Source organism: Lissotriton helveticus, chromosome 7 (assembly GCF_964261635.1).
Source record: "Lissotriton helveticus chromosome 7, aLisHel1.1, whole genome shotgun sequence".
NCBI classification, from domain to species: Eukaryota; Metazoa; Chordata; class Amphibia; order Caudata; family Salamandridae; genus Lissotriton; species Lissotriton helveticus.
The window spans coordinates 507,531,668-507,549,363 of NC_136068.1; the positions used below are offsets into that span (position 1 = coordinate 507,531,668).

The 17,696-nt window shown below is 44.9% G+C and overlaps 1 protein-coding gene across 1 annotated transcript in view; it reads left to right on the forward strand.

Annotated features, from left to right (window-relative positions):
• LOC144768685 (uncharacterized) overlaps positions 1-17,696 on the forward strand; it is a 9,047,330-nt gene that overhangs the window by 4,296,663 nt on the left and 4,732,971 nt on the right. Inside the window, exon 24 of the mRNA XM_078652515.1 lies at positions 5,240-5,266. Coding sequence (XP_078508641.1) covers positions 5,240-5,266 — 27 coding nt within the window. The remainder of the gene's footprint in view (positions 1-5,239; positions 5,267-17,696) is intronic.

Consider the following 17,696-nt stretch of genomic DNA (forward strand, 5'->3'; position numbering starts at 1 on the left):
AGCACAAACACTCTCACAGCGAGAATCACACTGGATTTGGTATTTACAAACTTTGACTCCCACAGGGTTACATGATAAGTTCGAATTAGCATGTTTCATGTAAGCAGCTACAATTTAGGGTCATTGATTTTGTTTTTTTCATCATGCAGATTGTGCACACGCTGAGTGGCAGTATATTATTGTTATATTTTGGACACTGCTCTTGTTTTATACTGCTTTTTATATTTTTCATTGGCTCTCATTTAATGAATAACTGTATTACTGTAAAAACACTTATTGGACCTATTCTGAAGCGCATTTTTCTTATTTCATAACAATACAGTGATCTTCACTGACACATTCTTGCTCTGGTGCATGTAACTATGTTTTTACTATTCCCCGTTTCTCACTTCAACATGGTGAGCATGAACGCAGTCCTCTTTCTACTATCACGGTTTCCAACATAATCGAGCACTTCCGTATTCGTCTCCCTTTCACACGCCGCAATCACTTGACTGTTTGCCGAGCACCCGTGAACCCTCACCCGGTAAGATTTCTTACATTTTTTTAGAGATGGTTAATCTCGTTTCCTGAGATTACCGCCCGCTCATTGTTACATCCCAATATTCCTCTTTTTCTAATAGGGAAGCTTCTCCCACGATACGATCTACCCCCGTGTGCAACTACGGGTGAGCAGCCACTTTTATTTCAGGTTTCACGCACCCTCTGGACCATTAGATCACTTTTTTACAACTCGCACATTTGTTTCCCTTCAGTTCCCCTTTCTGCAGCGTATTACCGACTTGCATTAACTTCGAGTGTACGCTCCCGGCTAGATACGTAAGCGCTTACTTCGTTTATCACCCTCACGGTGCCATCACTCTTTTATGTGTTTGTATGTTTCTCACTATGCAGCTCAGCATGCGTTTTGGCTTAGTGTCGATTTTCTTTCCGAACCACATGGTACCTTCACTTTTTCAACGTTTTGCTCGTATTCCACCATGCAGTTTAGCACTTATTGGTTCCTTGATTGACACACTTTCAACTATTCTTTGGCACATTTACTTTTGACTTTTCTGGTTTTATCCTTCAATCTCACAATGTTGTTTAGGGCATAAGTTCTTGTCCTCTAGGCATGATGTGCTACATGTATTTCTGCCAGCAATGTATACTTATACACGTATTATCATCTTATAGATTCCCCTGACGAAGGGCTCTTTGTTAGGCCCGAAATGCATTGGGACGCATCAACAAATAATGTTGCTGAAATCTTGTAACTTTGTGATGATACAACAATTTTACTTGAACACCAATTAAATCAATCATCGAGCAACAATTTACCAATGGCATTCGTGAAGACTTATTGAATTGTCATCACTTTATGTTCAAATGTTAAATTGGAATCTTGTATGATTAATATACTAGAATTGTTTATATATTTACCATTTACACTCTATTGAGTGAACGGCGCAGTGCATTAGGCTCCTGAGAAACTCTCAGGAAACTCCCTATTCTCTCGGGAATCCCAATTTGGACATTTCAAAAACATTCGCCCTCTGTATTTTACTAAAGTCTCAACATTCCTATACACGTCCTCCGGACTTAGTTCAAACTTATGAACCCGATCTAGAATATCATATATCACCTGAGGGGCTCGTCCACCTGGGAAACATTGTTCCCACAGGGAAATAAGTCGATTAGACATATGTTCTAATGCATATTGCTGCATCAAAGGCTCATAATCGCTCATATTACTGCATATATCAATAACCGTATATAAAGGATTCCGCATCCATTGAGACGCCTGATTCGCAACCATTTCTTTCTCTCCATACCCCACTGATTCCTGTGTATATAATCTCCGGGCGCCAAGATCCCCTGGAGCTCGGGCAGGAGTCAAATCTGTCAAAGCAGGCGTTGTACTTGCAGATTGGGAAGTTAGAACTGGAGTTGGAGGGGACAAAATAAGAGAGGACCTGACAGGTGCCTCAGGATTCAGAGTAGCCGTTTCCCCCGCTAAGGTAGATGGAACAAAAGAAGTTCCCGTAGGGGCGGAGGAAAGGGTTACTGCAGAAGCTCGGGCCAACGGAACTGCTTCAGAGATTAAAGGGACAGCAGGATACACGCGCTGAGGGGCATACGGAGGAGGGTGCCTAGTGTCGAGCAAATCTTCTAATTCATCCTCCGGCCCTTTCCGACTAACATAACTTTTATCTACTTGTAGCCTAAACTGTCTGTTTGCACAATCAATATTCTGTTCGGCCTGACTTTTGTCGTATGCAACAGCTTTCTGCGTAATTGTTTGTCCTGCTTTGGCCTTACATAGTTTTTCTTCCGTAATGCGTCTACGCTTTGCTTCCTTCTGCCACAGGTTTAGGGTGTCGAACATTGCCTAACGGCTACGTTTAGAAAACAATCGATCCTGCAAATACTGTATCTTTTTCTCATCGAAAGACCCTGTTAGGGGCCACTGTAATTCCACATTATCTTTGGTATACCTATGCCACAATGTATTAAACAAAAGGGGCGTAATACCATGCTTACAATACATATCATGACTTGGACTTCCCTCCGGAGGTGCAGGCTGACTTTCATCCAATCGCGTGCCTTTTCGGCAGCCACATCCAAAGCACAATTTACTGAAACACGGCATTTTTGTCGTATGCAGTCACCATCAAATTTCATTTAAGAAAACTCATCACTCAAAACATGGCCATGTACATACTTTCGGTCCAATTCATTCAAAGGTACAAACAAGACAATACAAAGCAATACAAACGAAAAACATACAACAAAATATTTTCAAATTGACATGTCTTTTCCAAACCAAAAGAACGGAGCCCGTCGACTCCCGTTCATAGAGAACTTCAATCAATTCCGATTTTCAGACCAACAGATACCAAAGTCAGGCAGTCCAAAGACTGCCAAGAGATCGCCGCACAGGATTTAACCACAGACCGACCTACGGACCATCCTGCAGCCCGCCTGGTTCACTCTTTGGACTATTCTGACTAAGCCCACTGCCTTAGCGTCGCTCCAGATATGTCCAGGGGCTACCCAGGTATGACTAAAGGTGTTTCCGAGAGCAGCCCGGCCGAGTGCGCACCACGCAGGCCACACCGAGGCGTCTGGTCGATATTTCTATTATTCACCAAACAAGTCCAGGGAGCATCCACCCGTGCAGCCACAACGCTGCCCCATCAGACCTCCGAAGGTTCTCCGTGGTCCACCGATAACCAAATCCAAAAACAGTTAACTGTTCCAACAAATACTAATCCAACCAAAAACAAGACGATTCACTCACCTGGCGCACTCAGGTATGATTGCGATTTCTCCACTACCAACTTCCGCCAACCAACACGGTCAGCTTCCTGGGTTACGCCCGTCTGACTCCGGCGAGGGGCCACTAGCAGCAGAAGCTCTCTGATTGCGAGAGGGGAGTAACTCCAAATCTCCAGTCAGTCCACCCCCTCGCCCAAAGACACCCTTTTTCGTTGTCCTCTGTTCCCCGGTTACGGGAGGACGACCCCAACACGGAGTCCCACCAGAGTCCCCAACTGACGTATTGCAAATTATCCACCTATAGAGCTGTACTTACCCCAGCTCGTCTAATATATTAATCGAGTAAATAATCAGTCAGTTGACAGTGAAGAAGATTCAATTGTTTAATATACAGAATGCTCTATATAGAGGAGCCTCTCCCGAACCTCATCCCTCGAGGTGCGCAGAGAAGACTGCTGGCTTACAGTCAAGACAGATCATATATACTTTTCGAATACACATGCAATTACCCTAGATGGAAAGTTACAGGGGCTTCTTAGTGGCCTCAAGGAAAGACCATATTAGGCACACAGAATTGGCTCAGAATAACTCTATTCATTATAGTAAGGTCAAAGAGGTTGACTCCCCTCGCCCCAGCGCACCGGGAGTACAGGCACGGCGCCTTCAGGAATGTGCTTTATCGCATTCAAACCCAGATGTAACCTTGGGCCTTCAGACAGAGGGAGAGACAGTCCACCTTCCGCTGCTACTCTATAACTCAGAGAGAAAAGGGTCCTGTCAGTGGGAAAGGGAACACGTGACTTTGGCTCAATACAGAACAGGGCCAACAAAATGGCGACTGCACGGATCCTAGGCCTAATGCACTAACACACTAAAATACTCATGTTTACATGGAAAGCATATAGAATGATATATGACATATATCGGAATATATATATATATAGGTACATCATGCTAACAACTATGTAATTAGGTCGAATACCGGAAACAGGGAACGAAGTTGAGTTTTATTCTTCAACCATGTGGGCTTCTATGCACATAATTACTAGACATTACTGCCTGGATAGTCAAGTCTGGATGGACAGCTACTTTGTCTGTTCTGTCCTCTAGGATTTTCTGGTGTGAACCTGGTTTGCAGACCCTCCTCCGGGGATAGTACTGCTGGGGTATCTAATCTAAGGTAAGGAAACAATAACTAATTGTCTCTTTCAGATGAACAATTTACATACCTTCAGTAACCAGGTATCTGTAAGTGACCTATATTAGTTATAGGTTCCTTACCGCCCCACCCATCCTCCCTGCTTTATGAGCTGACTTCTAGGGTTAGGGACACCCTTATAGGGTCTAGTGTGATGCTCCAGTTGACAGTTTCTTTAATGGCTCTGTGCTTTTGCCATGGAAAGTTGTGTCAGAACTGATGTCAGAGCGCTGGGGCGGTGTATAATTAGGCACTGCGACGTCATCCCGGCGACTATGACGCCGACGGCGGACGAGGAGTGGATCAACACCACCTACTGATGCACAGGGGTATTGCTGAAGAAAAATTCTCCGGATCCAGTCTGATGCCTTGGGGTAAGGAATCTATAACTAATATAGGCCTCTTACAGATACATCGTTACCGAAGGTAAGCAACTTGTTCTTTAATGATTTTCTTGTCGAATAGCAACTTGAGTTGAGGTTGAGTGGAGGATGTTTAATAATATGCAATTAATTATGTTAATTACGTTACCAGATGATCTATCGGTATATTGAAATTTTTTATGATTTTTGTTTATCAGTTAATAATTTGAGCGGGGCTGAATAGTGGATATTTAACATTTTAATGGTTTGTCTAATCTGTCTCTCTGTGGATTCACTGAGTATTAAAAAATATTGAAATGTTGCACTCAGATGCTTAAACATATATATTTTTTCATTTGACCACTTTCCTCCTGTATTTGGTTTTTCAACATAGTTCTTCATAATTTCTCTTTTTCAGGAACACGTGGATTTGCTAGTGAACCTGGTAAGAGATCTTTTTTGTTGCAGTCGTGGGTTTATATGCATTGTCATATGTAGGACAATACATATGTGTATATTGTTATTTTCACAATGTTCTGCAGTCCTGGAAATTACTACAGAGAACCCAGGAATGGACATATGTGCCTTTGTGTGCTACTTGTGATGCAATCTAAGAATTCAGTGCTGTACTGTAAGTCTTGTAGTAAACACTGTACTCAAAGTGAAAGAAAACACTTGCATCGTTTTATTTCAACCCAAACTGAAAAGCACTTGTACTCCATCATAAAAGTCTGCAGAGTGGCGTACATACTTCCACAATGGAATCAAAGATATATAACATTCAGGGGAGCAAAAGACAGATAGGATGCCTTTCATACATTTAATTTGAAAACAGTACATACAGAAGACTTAGCCAATTGAATTGAGCCCTTAAGAACATAATGGATAATCTCAATCATTCCTTTACCACTTGGGTATAAAGTAAAGTAAAGTAAAGTGTTTATTTGCTTGATACCAATCCTTTCCACATACATCTCATGCAGCGCTGTAGGTGGGTCCCACCCTGTTATCTTCTCTGGTCACCCTGGCCCATTGTTGGACATCTGTGGTTGTGGTAATGGAGAATATGGTGTGGCCTTTTGTCGATGACCTTAAACATTCTGGAGCAGTCCAATGTCATCCTAGCTACCAGTGCCTCTAGCTTGATTGACCGTGGGTATATTCCATATTTGTGTTTATCGAAACCCGATATACACAAATGCCCAGGCTCTAACATTGGCCCATGGCTGTTCTTCATTGGCAGGAGGGTAGAAGTAGGTGGAGAGTCCAGGGAAGTCGGTTGGAAGCAATATCTGCCCTGAGCCACAGCCTCTGATGCCAGGCCCTCCATTGTAGTGCTGCAGGAGTAAGGAGGGGAGCAGGTTATCCTCCTGGCCTAAAACCCATACCATGCAGTGGTTTCATCTTGTTAACCTGGGTCTGTGTCACTGGGTCTGGAATTGCCAGGAGCATAGTTTGGTGACCTGGTAATTATGGACCTAGATACATCAGGCCACTCTTAATGGCAAGTGGTGGAAGTCCAGCTCGAGTTACTGCTCCAGATGGGATACCACCACTCTTAATGAGTGTCTAAAGAGTGTAAATCATACCATAAAATCAATGTATTATTCTAAAAAGTCATCATTCAAAATCTGTATTTTCAAAGAATAAACTAAGGGCAAGCATAAAAGCAATATGCAAGTTACAGTCAGGCAGAGGTCTGGACATTGTCTAGTATCAGCCACCGAACCTTCAACACCCAGTTGGAAGTTTGTTCCTCTGAAAATTAAAAGGACTTCATGAAAATTTTCGGAAGTAGCTGGTGAATCCTACCAAAGATCTTTTGCCAGCACCTACTCAAAGGATTCTTTATACAAACTGTGTCATTGAAACTTTTGCCAGTCACATATTATTATGCAGTCAGGAGTGCAGTATACACAATGCACTCAAACACATCCTATTACAGGACTATATTCGTCTTATCTCATGTGCAATCAGTGTGACATACAACTGCTTATTAAGACATTTATATTCATTACAAAGATTATTTGCACTCGTCTGAGTACTTACTATATAAGTGTATGCTCCCATACACCAACTGTCCCTCACCATTCCAAAGCTGATTTCCTTATCTTTTAAAAAATTGAGGAGCTACCCATATTACCCATAGCCTCCCTCAAACTTCCAGTTTCTTTCCGAATCTCCTAATTAATAGCTGGTGAAGGAAGCCCAGCGGGAGGGAGGGTGTTGTAAGTTCTAAAGTACGAAGAATTAGAGTAATGAAGATTACTGGTAAGTAATCCGACCATTACCTCCTCTTCTTCTCCCGTGTGCCATTACTTACTGTTCGAGGCTGGCTTAGTATATATCTGATAGAGACTTCTAGCTGCAGATTCCTTACCTTTGAATTTCCCTGAAGCAGGCCATGTGCCCTACAAAATCCTCATTACTCCAAAACCTTCATTGTCAAGACAGATGCTTCTGAGACAGGGGTAGAAGCTCTGCTGAACAAATTACTTACCTTTGCTACTGCATTATCTGGTAGAGACTGTATCTATCTGCCTTAAGATTCCTTACCTTTGAATTTCCCAGGCATCAGGCTGGATCCGGAAATATTTGCCGAGCAGTATCGCTTGTATGCGGAATCAGGTGGCTCCATTCGGCTCCTCGTGATGTTGTTGGCGTCTGTAGTGTTGGTTATGAATTTTTTCCATCTTCGGTTGCAAGTGATGGCTTCAAAGAAGACAGATTTCAAGCTGTACGGTGAGTGTCATTGCATGATGTCGGCTACTGACTCCCACCTCATCTGTCTCAGGTATCTTGAGTGCAACCATGACTCAAAGCCGTGCACTGACTATCGGGCCATGGCTTCGAAGGTCTTGAGGGAGCGGTCGATGAAGCTCCTTGCAGCCCGGCAGTCGACACCATCGAGTGAGACTCCACGGAGTTCCCAGTCCAAGAAGAGGTCGCGGGACTGATACCAGAGCCCTAAGTCCTCTTCGTTCCACTCGAGGTGTTCGGGACACTCGGGGAAGAGGCATAAGAAGAAGAAGTCCAGGCTGAGTTCATATTCACCTCAGCTGTCGACCATCGACCCATAGGAAAGGGTTGGAAAGATTCTGTGGCCCCTCCTAGGGGAGGGGCAGGACTGAGGCGTGGCTACACCCATGTCCTTTGACCAGTTTTGCGCCAGAGCAGGAGCAAATGGCTCCTAGAACTGGTTTGAGCTGGAATATGCACAGGAACACCAAATGTGCCCCCAGTGCAGACTTTCTAGCACTCTAAGAGTGCACCCACTCAGCCCCAATACACTAAATCCTGTCTGGGAGATGGTTACACCTCCCTGTGACAGGATGCCTATTGTCATGCCTTCCTCTGCACATCGTGTCTGTGGCTGGCAGCCTCCATTGTGCTGATTCCAAGATGTTTGACACCAAACACGACGTGTTTCTAAGCAGCCATTTTAAAGTTAGCATCTACCGCAAGGTTATAATGCACTTAAACATATATGTCTGGCTGCATCACAGACAACCCAGGAGAATGGTCTCCGAAGGCTGCAGAGGGGCTCTGCTCATGCAGGGGCACCCTCTCACGTAAAACCCAGCACCCCGCCTTCAGGATTGTTAAGGCCTGCCATAGGGGAGACAGATAGGTATTTAAGTGTAGCGATTTAAATAGATATAGTGAACCTATATCTTAAGTAAGTGGTGCAAGCACCAGCTTACACAGTCTGCTGTAGCAGGCTGGTCGTGTCAATTTGGATGGCCTCTCAAGAGTAGCATAATACATGCTTCAGACTATGGGAGGCCTCTGGTGTACCATATACTAGGGACTGATAAGGGTACCCCAGAATCCAATCTGGAGTGTGCCTAAAGTACATGCATATCAATTTCCAGGATAAAACAGATAGACTGGGGTCCTGAATAGCAGGTTCCCAGTCAGACTAGGCCAAAAGCAGTGTGACAGCAGCAAAAATTGGGGGTAACCATAAGAAGCAAATACTACTTTCCTACATCCCCCCCCACAGCCACAGCCTCCAAGCACTCATAGGCTGACTCTGCAAGGCCACACTAGCCCACTGGCCCAGTTGGTGAGAGAATGTGTCATCATCTACCCCACTGGAGATCCATAACATTAGACAAGTGGGTCTTTAAGATCGTCCAGGAGGGTTATTCACTGCCTTTCCTTTCTTTTCCTTCTCCCATTCTGCCAAATCCGGAACGGGTGACGGAGAAACATCTGACATTGATCCAAGACGAGCTATAGAAAGGGTCCCAGTTTCAGACGTAGGCAATGGTTGTTATTCCCGCTACTTTCTGATTCCAAAGAAGAACAAGGGGCTTCGGCCCATTTTAGATCTTTGGACCGTCAATCTCTTTCTCAAAAAAGAGAAATTCAAAATGCTCACATTGGCTCAGGTCTTGTCTGCCCTGGACCAGGAACACTGGGTGATAGCTTTGAACCTGCAGATGGGCATCTTCATACATCCCCATCCTGCCGGGCCACAGGCGTTACTTGAGGTTCAAGTTAGGCCGCAAGCACTTTTAGTTTACCATGCTCCCCTTTGGCCTTACCAGTGCCCCTCGGGTGGTCACCAAGGTGATGGTGGTGGTGGTAGCTCATCTGCCCAGGTTAGGGTATCAATTTTCCTCTACCTCGACTACTGGCTTTTGAAGGCGTCCTCGCCCTAGGCTTTTGTCTCCAACCATCAGACTACGGCGATTCTCCTGCGTTCGCTGGGGTTCTCTATAAAAGTGCCGAAGTGACACCTTACTACTTCTCAGTTGCTCCATTTCATCGGAACTGTTCCGGACGGAGTGCAGTTTGGGCCTATCCTCCCGAGCCGCGAGTCTAGAATATTCAGGTTATGATTCCGATGTTTCAGCCTCTATCAGTGAATTTTCCCACACCTCTAGATAACAAGCATTTACAATGCAACGGTTTCGCCTTTGGAAAAGTTAGAGCGATTGGCAATGTAAAGGACAATGCCATTTATTTATCTGTTTTCAAAACCAACACAAATACAAATGTTGTCATTTACAATGCCAATAGCTCAAACTTTTCCAAAGGCGAAACCGTTGCATTGTAAATGCTTGTTTTGAATGAGCGGTCAATGATGAAAAGGCGAGATTTTACACTTGTGATGAGGAAGGAAGTGGTCCATCCACTTTAATTTAGAGGTGATCTCTCTTGGGTGTGGACCTGTAGGATACTTGACTAAGAGAATAAATTCAGTATAGAAGGTCATCAAATGAAGGGAGACTCAAGCTATCCGGGATTGGAAGAGGGAAAGTCAGCCATTGAGTCACTCGATGGCTGTGCTTTAGGAGACTTCAGACTCACTTAAATATCTCTGACATACTGATGGATCCTAATGTCCTCTCTAAAGAGCACTGGCAAGAACATCGATGTTAAGGCAACTGGGAGCCGCTTATTTAGAAGCTCACAAGTGTGCAAGGTGGTGCTGACTTAAGTATGATTGATATTTTGGGAAGTACCAAGCAAGGCAAAATGTTGTTGCGTAGAATCACTGTGCAGACTTCAGTCTGTTCCTTCTGGATCAGCCATTCTGGAGTTGTGGCACACTCCCGAGCCTGTTCACACAGACAAGAGAGTTTGCCATGGTGCACATTCCAGAGCAGGTGTCGCCAACGAGTAGCTCTCAAGATATCTGTGAGTAGCTCTCCTGTGTGCAGCCAGCTATGATTATCGAAGCTTTTGTTTGGTTGAATTATTATATGTATATCAGAATTAAAAAGCATGTATTCAAGACGCAAATTTGTGTATTTTCACAACTCATAAGCTGATGTCTGTAGAAAAATAGTTGAATCTTTAAAGTGTGGTTAAAGCTATTAGAGTTTGAGAGATGTATAACTACTATTTATACCTTGGTGCCCGGGGGGTTGCAGCTATGGTTTGTATGTACTACACATGCAAAATCATATCAAATTGTCAAAAGCCTTTTTGATATTATTACTGGAAACCCTGCTTATGCACCGATGTGATCACTGCTGACACTCTTGAATGGGATGTTCACTTTTATATCACTAGTTTTAAGTAGCTCGGGATGATTTTCAATGAATTTAAATAGCTCGTTACAGAAAAGGTTGGAGACCCCTGTTGCAGAGACAGCTCACATAGATAAGACAGCCTGTCACCGTGCGCACACACTCAAGCCTGCTCCTTCAACAGCAGTCAGTCGGCATAGCTTTTCGAGGTTTCCTCGCTGTTCAGCTAATTGAGCCGCCAGTAACGGCAGCAACCACAAAAGGCTACAGACTCATTAACCGCAACAACAATAAAGCTAGCGCCCGGCCAGCAGGCCCTTTGTATAACCACTGGCTGCATGTACGAGTCAGCCAGTCATGGGGTGCGTCCGTGCTATGGAGCACACTTCTTTACATTACGTGAGCGTCAAGCACATCACGTTTGAACACTTTATCTGATTCCGAAGTGGGTTTAGAGACTGGACGCAAAGAAAAGAAACTCTAATCTAAATTAATTAGCTTTCACATGCATTTAATATTAGGAGACAAAGTAAAAAGACACTTTCAATCCAATCATGAGTGTCTGCGTCTTTGTCCCTTATCTTAATAAATAATCTCTGCTAGTTAATACATAAATAGCGCGGTGTGTACACAACCATCTAAGGCTAAGCACACACACGACTAACGCGGAGCATATACGAAGTTGACCCTCTCGGGACATATATTTTTAGGAATCGATCCATTGTATGGCGACCCCCCTGAGCAGGCACTCCGTGCACGTCCATGGTATTTTAACGCCATAGGCACATGCTTCACTACTACAGTGTATATGCTATGCAGAATCTACAGGGTTAATGGTGTGCCTTCACGCCATGCGACACCAATGAAAAATACTTGGTTAATGATGCTCACCTGGTGCTCGTTTGGGAAAAGACTGGGGTAAGCTGTGAGCATACTAACATACTCCCTTGATCCCCTAGGGACATACATGGTTAGTTCTACATACATGCTTAAGGGCTCTCCTTGGCACATATACGGTTAGCTGTATATGCAAACTAGTTAGCAGTGCATCGATGCTCTGGAATTCCAACGTGCAGACAAAGTTAGAATTAAGTACGTGCTGTCGAGTCCTCACAATATACATATGTGGATAGTGCTGCATATGTGTTCTGAGCAGTGTTCAACCCTTCTGGTTTGGCGAAGGTGGGGGGGGGAGGGGGTGGTACATACAAGACATTCCCCCTGCTCGGACGTTTGCTTTAATAGAATACAGTAAGGTAATTCAGTGGGTCGAGAACAGGCCCAGTGGCATGATCAACCAAGATTTGAATCCACGTAGGATCGACTCAGCCTTTCACCGTTGAAATAAGTGATCAGTGCTACTCATTTTGCTTCAGGAGGCTCCTGCCTCGAAACTGCAGACAGTCATCATAGAAGATCAAAGAGTGTGACATTAAGAGGGCTAAAAAGGGGGGCCTGTAACCACCTCTCAACTTGGAGATGAAACATCTCATGACTTGACTGTCAGTCAGGTTAAGAAGAAGGGGAGAGTTCTTCACGGGGAATCCCTGATGTGAGCAACTCCACAGAAGTAAGACAGGAACTAAAACCAGTGAAAAAACATTAATGTGCCTTTTTAGGTATAGGGGAAAAGAGTAATGTGGCACAACAGAGTACATTTTTGGCAGGTGAAGGATTCTAGAGATTACCAAAGAAGGACAAAAATGCTAAGAAGATGGTTGTATGAAAGGGCACGCACTGAGTTTGGGTTCATGAGAAGTTGCTACGGGTCCTAAAGGTTATAACTGGGCCTCATTTAGCTGTGTAACACGTATTGATTGAGTTGTAAACAGTACCTTGCAGGAGGACCCCGTCTGGGGTGGATACAGCAGGTAGGAAATTATGGTTTCCAGATCGGAGGGTCACAACTCACATGAGCTAGCGTTGAATGTGTAATATGGCCGTGGTTTCTCAGCAGCAACAAGTGCTCTTGTGGGTATGTCACATTGGTTATAGAGTGTACCTAACAAAATAGTAATAAAGATTTAAAGGGAGGGTGTGTGTGTGTGTATATTTAACAGAAAGTGCAATTGTTTAACAGATTAGGGCAACTTACTTTGTGATGTACTATAATATAAAATGTCATTCTTATACAGCATGTGTGAACTAAGCAGACTCCCATTTGACCGAGAGGACTGCTGGATAAGGTATTTGTTTAACCAGCTCACACTTATATATTACCTATATATTTTCCACCAGCAACTCCCCCAATTCGATCCAGACTTTTCAGTCCACCGTGCTGTCATTAGTGAATGGATGAATGCTGTAAATATTGACAATAGATGACAGGATACTTCTAGTTGATTACATGTAGATTTATTGTAGGACACAGCTGAGTACACACCTCGCCAGCTGACCAGACCATCAACTGACACCGGTAGAACACTCTGGTACAGGTTAGAACACACACAGGTATTCAGGGAGACTGAGGAGGAAAGAACACTAAGGAAGTGCTAATGACTACTGTCAGCCATATTACATGAAGAATCAATATACAACAATGAACAGCAACCATCTAAAACTTAGAACCAGCTCTGTCTTATCCGGGTTAACAGGAGGTATTCATAAAAATCCCTGGGGCCCTAATTTTTGGCCCAAGGAATTGGGTCAACACCCATCCCCTTCTAGTTCGGCCAAGAGCCTTGGGGTAACTATCAACCAGGACCTTACTATGAAGTCCCAGATCTATTTATATAATTTCCACTTGTTTCTTCCATCTGAGGAAAATAAAAAAGATCCAAAGATTACACACCCAGAAAGCTCCGATTCAGGTTACTCTTGCCATGGTTGTGTCCCATACTGACTATGCCAACTCGTATTTTGGCATAGCCTTATATTGATCAAAAGGCTTGCAGCTAGTACAGAACCAAGCTGCGCGTCTGATTTTCACTCAAGCCAGGAACCACCATGTCACTCCGCTTCTGAGGAAGCTACATTGGCTCCTGATTACTCAACGCTGCGCCTTCAAAGTCTGCTGCCTCATTTTCAAATCTCTAAATGGAAGAAGTCCTACATTTTTGAACAGTGATTATAAGGCATGAACCCACATGTAATATGCGCTCGGCCCATAAGCAATTCCTGTCCACTCCCTCATTTAAATTGAAGCATGTAGGCGGTGCAAGGTTTGCTATCCTGGCCCCTAAACTTGGGAATTCGCTTACTTCTGAAATTCGCTTTTGCACCGACCTCCTAGGTTTTAGAAAACTTCTTAAAACCTGGCTGTTACGGCATGCTTATGAGTAACTCCTTAAGGCACACGTATCCATCAGGGTAGCGTCATGAAACCATCCCGGTGTACGCGCGCTATATAAATTCATTTTAGCTTCACATAACTTACTGTCCAGAAGTAATAACCAAATATGCCCGATAGTAAAGGACTTGCTTATTGCCACCACCATGAATATCTTTCTATTCCACAGACCAAGTGTTGGCGTTCAAATAGAGTATCTGGGGCTCACACTACTAGAGAAAGTGCTATTACCTGGGAAGTGTATGATCTGGTATTGCCATTTACCCGATCATGACCTTATAAACCCTAACATACAGCATGGACCGAGCTGCTGGTAAACGGTCAAATAAAGGCTGCAGATTTTCACTCAATCATACTAACAATCCCCAAAAGGTCCAACAATGCCTTAACATTTCACTTGCTTTATTTAATGTTGGGTTCTCTAAATAGACGTCCTTTTGGTAGAAAGCTGCCCCTTCACACTTCTGAGATGGCTTTCCCAAAGGAAGCTACAAGAGATCATTAACCCTGCTATGAAGTACTCATTTTAAGCCCCTTTGGTGTAGCGACGACCATTTAAAGCTGCCATAGTTTTCACAAGATCCCATCTTCAATTTCAAGGTCTCCATTTGGAGCACACTGACAGAGTATAACACGGTCACATTACCCAGGCAATATACACACAATTGCTAATGATGCCTATCTGTACAATACGTGCAAGATAACGTGGCCGTGCAGAAAAAGTATAATTTGTCACCACGTAGTACATAATGTTGGCATGATCCCAAGCATGGCACAATATTGACACCACCCAGCGACGTGGCACAGTTAAGTTAAGGCACATTACTCTGGCTAGCACAATAATGGCTGACACTACGGTGCAAAACTCGCCAATTCAGTGAATATACCCAGTGATGAGGTCTGAATGTATTTATTTGTATATGTTGTGTGACTCAGTGTTGGTTTAAAATCAATTAATTTCAAAATATGATGATTTTGTCTACTGATTTAGTTACTATCCTGTCAACCCAGAGACTTGGGTCCTAATCCCGCTCACTCAATATATCTAAACTTTAATACTTCTACGTAAATAATGATCAATAAGTCTTCAAACTGGAAATAAGGATTGCTAATGTGTGAAGTAAAAATAAAAATGACTACTGCCCAAAAGTTATGTTTTCAACACACTCCAATAAATATTAGGTTATCTGACAGTTATATCCACGCAGGACACCTCCTAAAAGGCCTAATGCATCAAAAATAAAGTCGTTGCCAATCACTCTTCTGTGTACAACTCCTCTTCTGTAAGAGCTGTCCCTGGCGCAACAGAAACGTTCTCTGTAAGGAACTAAGCTGCTAGATGATAGGTTTGCGCTGTATTAAAAAGTTAAAATAAATAAATAAAAGTACGCTGGTCACAAGGAAAACTCTGTACTGGGCACCGCGGAGTCCTAGAATGATGTACGAACTGACTACTAGTCTTGCCCCAGCACAGAGACTTCCTATTGCCTCACCTGCAGCACAGTGGCCTCTTTACTTACCCCTTCCTCTGCGTGAGCAATCCACCCTCACCCCTCCCTGATGCGGCCTTTAATCCTAATCCCTTCCTGTCCCAGGCTCGCCGGGCACTGTTTACACGTACAGTGCAGGCCGCACTCTTCCCCTGTGCACATAAACAGATCTGTTAACAAGTGGCAGGACCAGGCTCCCAGCAACCACCTGAGCCAGGGAGGTCTTTAAAGCAAGCCCTTTGAGCATTTAAACATATTTCGTAAAAACGAAGACATTGGCACATAATGTGAGCAGTGTTCTACCAGCACAGTGTTGAAAGCCCTGCTTAATGTTTAGTTAGCTCATGGGACAGCGTTTCTTCCACCTCACAAAGAATCAGTGGAGGTGGCTGTTTACAGTGCACATAAATAAAGTAAAATGGTTCGGATTTCTCCACGCAGACTATATCAACTTCTCGGATCCACATCTGCCCAAAAGATAAATAAACTCAAGAGATAATATACGTCTTCCACAGTAACCACCACATTGAAATGGAAGCGATAATATGGTTCCCAAAAAAGTATATGTAGCCCTAACTAGTCCACAAACGGTACCGAACGACATTACCCCCGCACCAGAGGTGACACCGACGAGATGTGTAGAACCAAAATGACCCCCACTAGAAAAGCCAGCAACACGTTAAACCTCATAGATGGGGCAGGCAAAAGGGTAGAGCACGGGCCGAGAAAAAGACAGTACCCAAGTAGTGCAGACGAAAAAACGTGACAGTTGCAAGGGACCGTGACACAAAGTTAAGGAGCAGATTGAGTTACCTGGACAACGGTAACACGTACGAGAGGCACAACCACTACAACAAGAGCTTCAGAAACGCACATCCTGATAAATTCACAGTTGATGTTCGCACCTTGAAACCTGTTTGTTAATGTACCTTCACGATGAGATCTTTAAAATACGTCTGCACCCTGAAACACTCAATGTGCCCGCGCCCTCAATCCCACCGAGAAGCCTGATGAGCACAACAATAACTTCGTGTACTGCCAGCTTTCTTGTCTTGCGTACTAGAGTTCGTGTACCTGATACACACCTCACTCACTGTTGTACCTCTGCGAGTCTTCACACTCACCTCAAACCTGCTCTTAGTGACCCCGTTCATCTCTCTCCTCATGGTCCGGCTCTCGGTGCGCGGCGGCTTCGGCCTCCTGTGGCCCCCAGGCTCTTCCGCCTCTCTGCACCAGGGCCCGGGTGTACGGACCTCTGCCCACCTCGGGGCTCGGGGGGCGTCGTCCACCCTCGCTGTGCCGCGGTCCGGCAGCGCGGCCTCCTGTCCTACACCCCGGGGTATCCCACCTTGGCTGGACACCAGAGTGAGTCCACTCTCCCGAGCCCCCTCTCTCCCTCCCGGGCCCCAGGGCGGCCTGTGAAACCCCGGCGGGTGGTCCTCGATATGCCTCAGTCCGTCAGTGAACTCGAATCCCCTCTCAGGTTATTTACACCCCCGATGACAGAGGCCCCCGTACACCACGAAGGCGGAAGGGCTGCCCTCCCTTGTTTGGGATCCCAGAGACACAGAACTGTTCCCTCTGACACTCTCTTCACTGATGCCTGCTACCACAGGAATCAGTACTATCCTCCCAGGGGGTCACAGCTCTCTCCCACCCTCACTCTGCCCACCCACTTCTCTAAACTGTGACTGCTTCCGCCACCCCGGGCCTCGGTCCCGGAGCTCCCCGTACCGGAGTCGCACCACAACAAGCCGCGTTCTGATTGGCGGAGCGTATCCCCCTGTGCTGACAGCCGCCTGCGGGGGGCCAGCGGAGGAGCAGGCAGCATACACAGTACACTGCGCCTGTGCAGTCCCGCATCGGGGAGGAGCCACGTCGCTAACGACGGGCATCTTTGGGTCAGGCATAACAATCCGGCCGAGTCGGTGAGGGTGTCTACGTGCCTCTGGCAGCAAACAAAAGGGCTCATGCTTTGCCTGACCCCTACATGGCTCCTAGTGTTCCCGAATGCTCGAGGCTTTCATGCTAAAATGTAAAAGAAGGACTACAGAACGTTTGTCGACCATAAACAATATCCACAACAAGTCAGGTCCCGGGCCGCGCTGT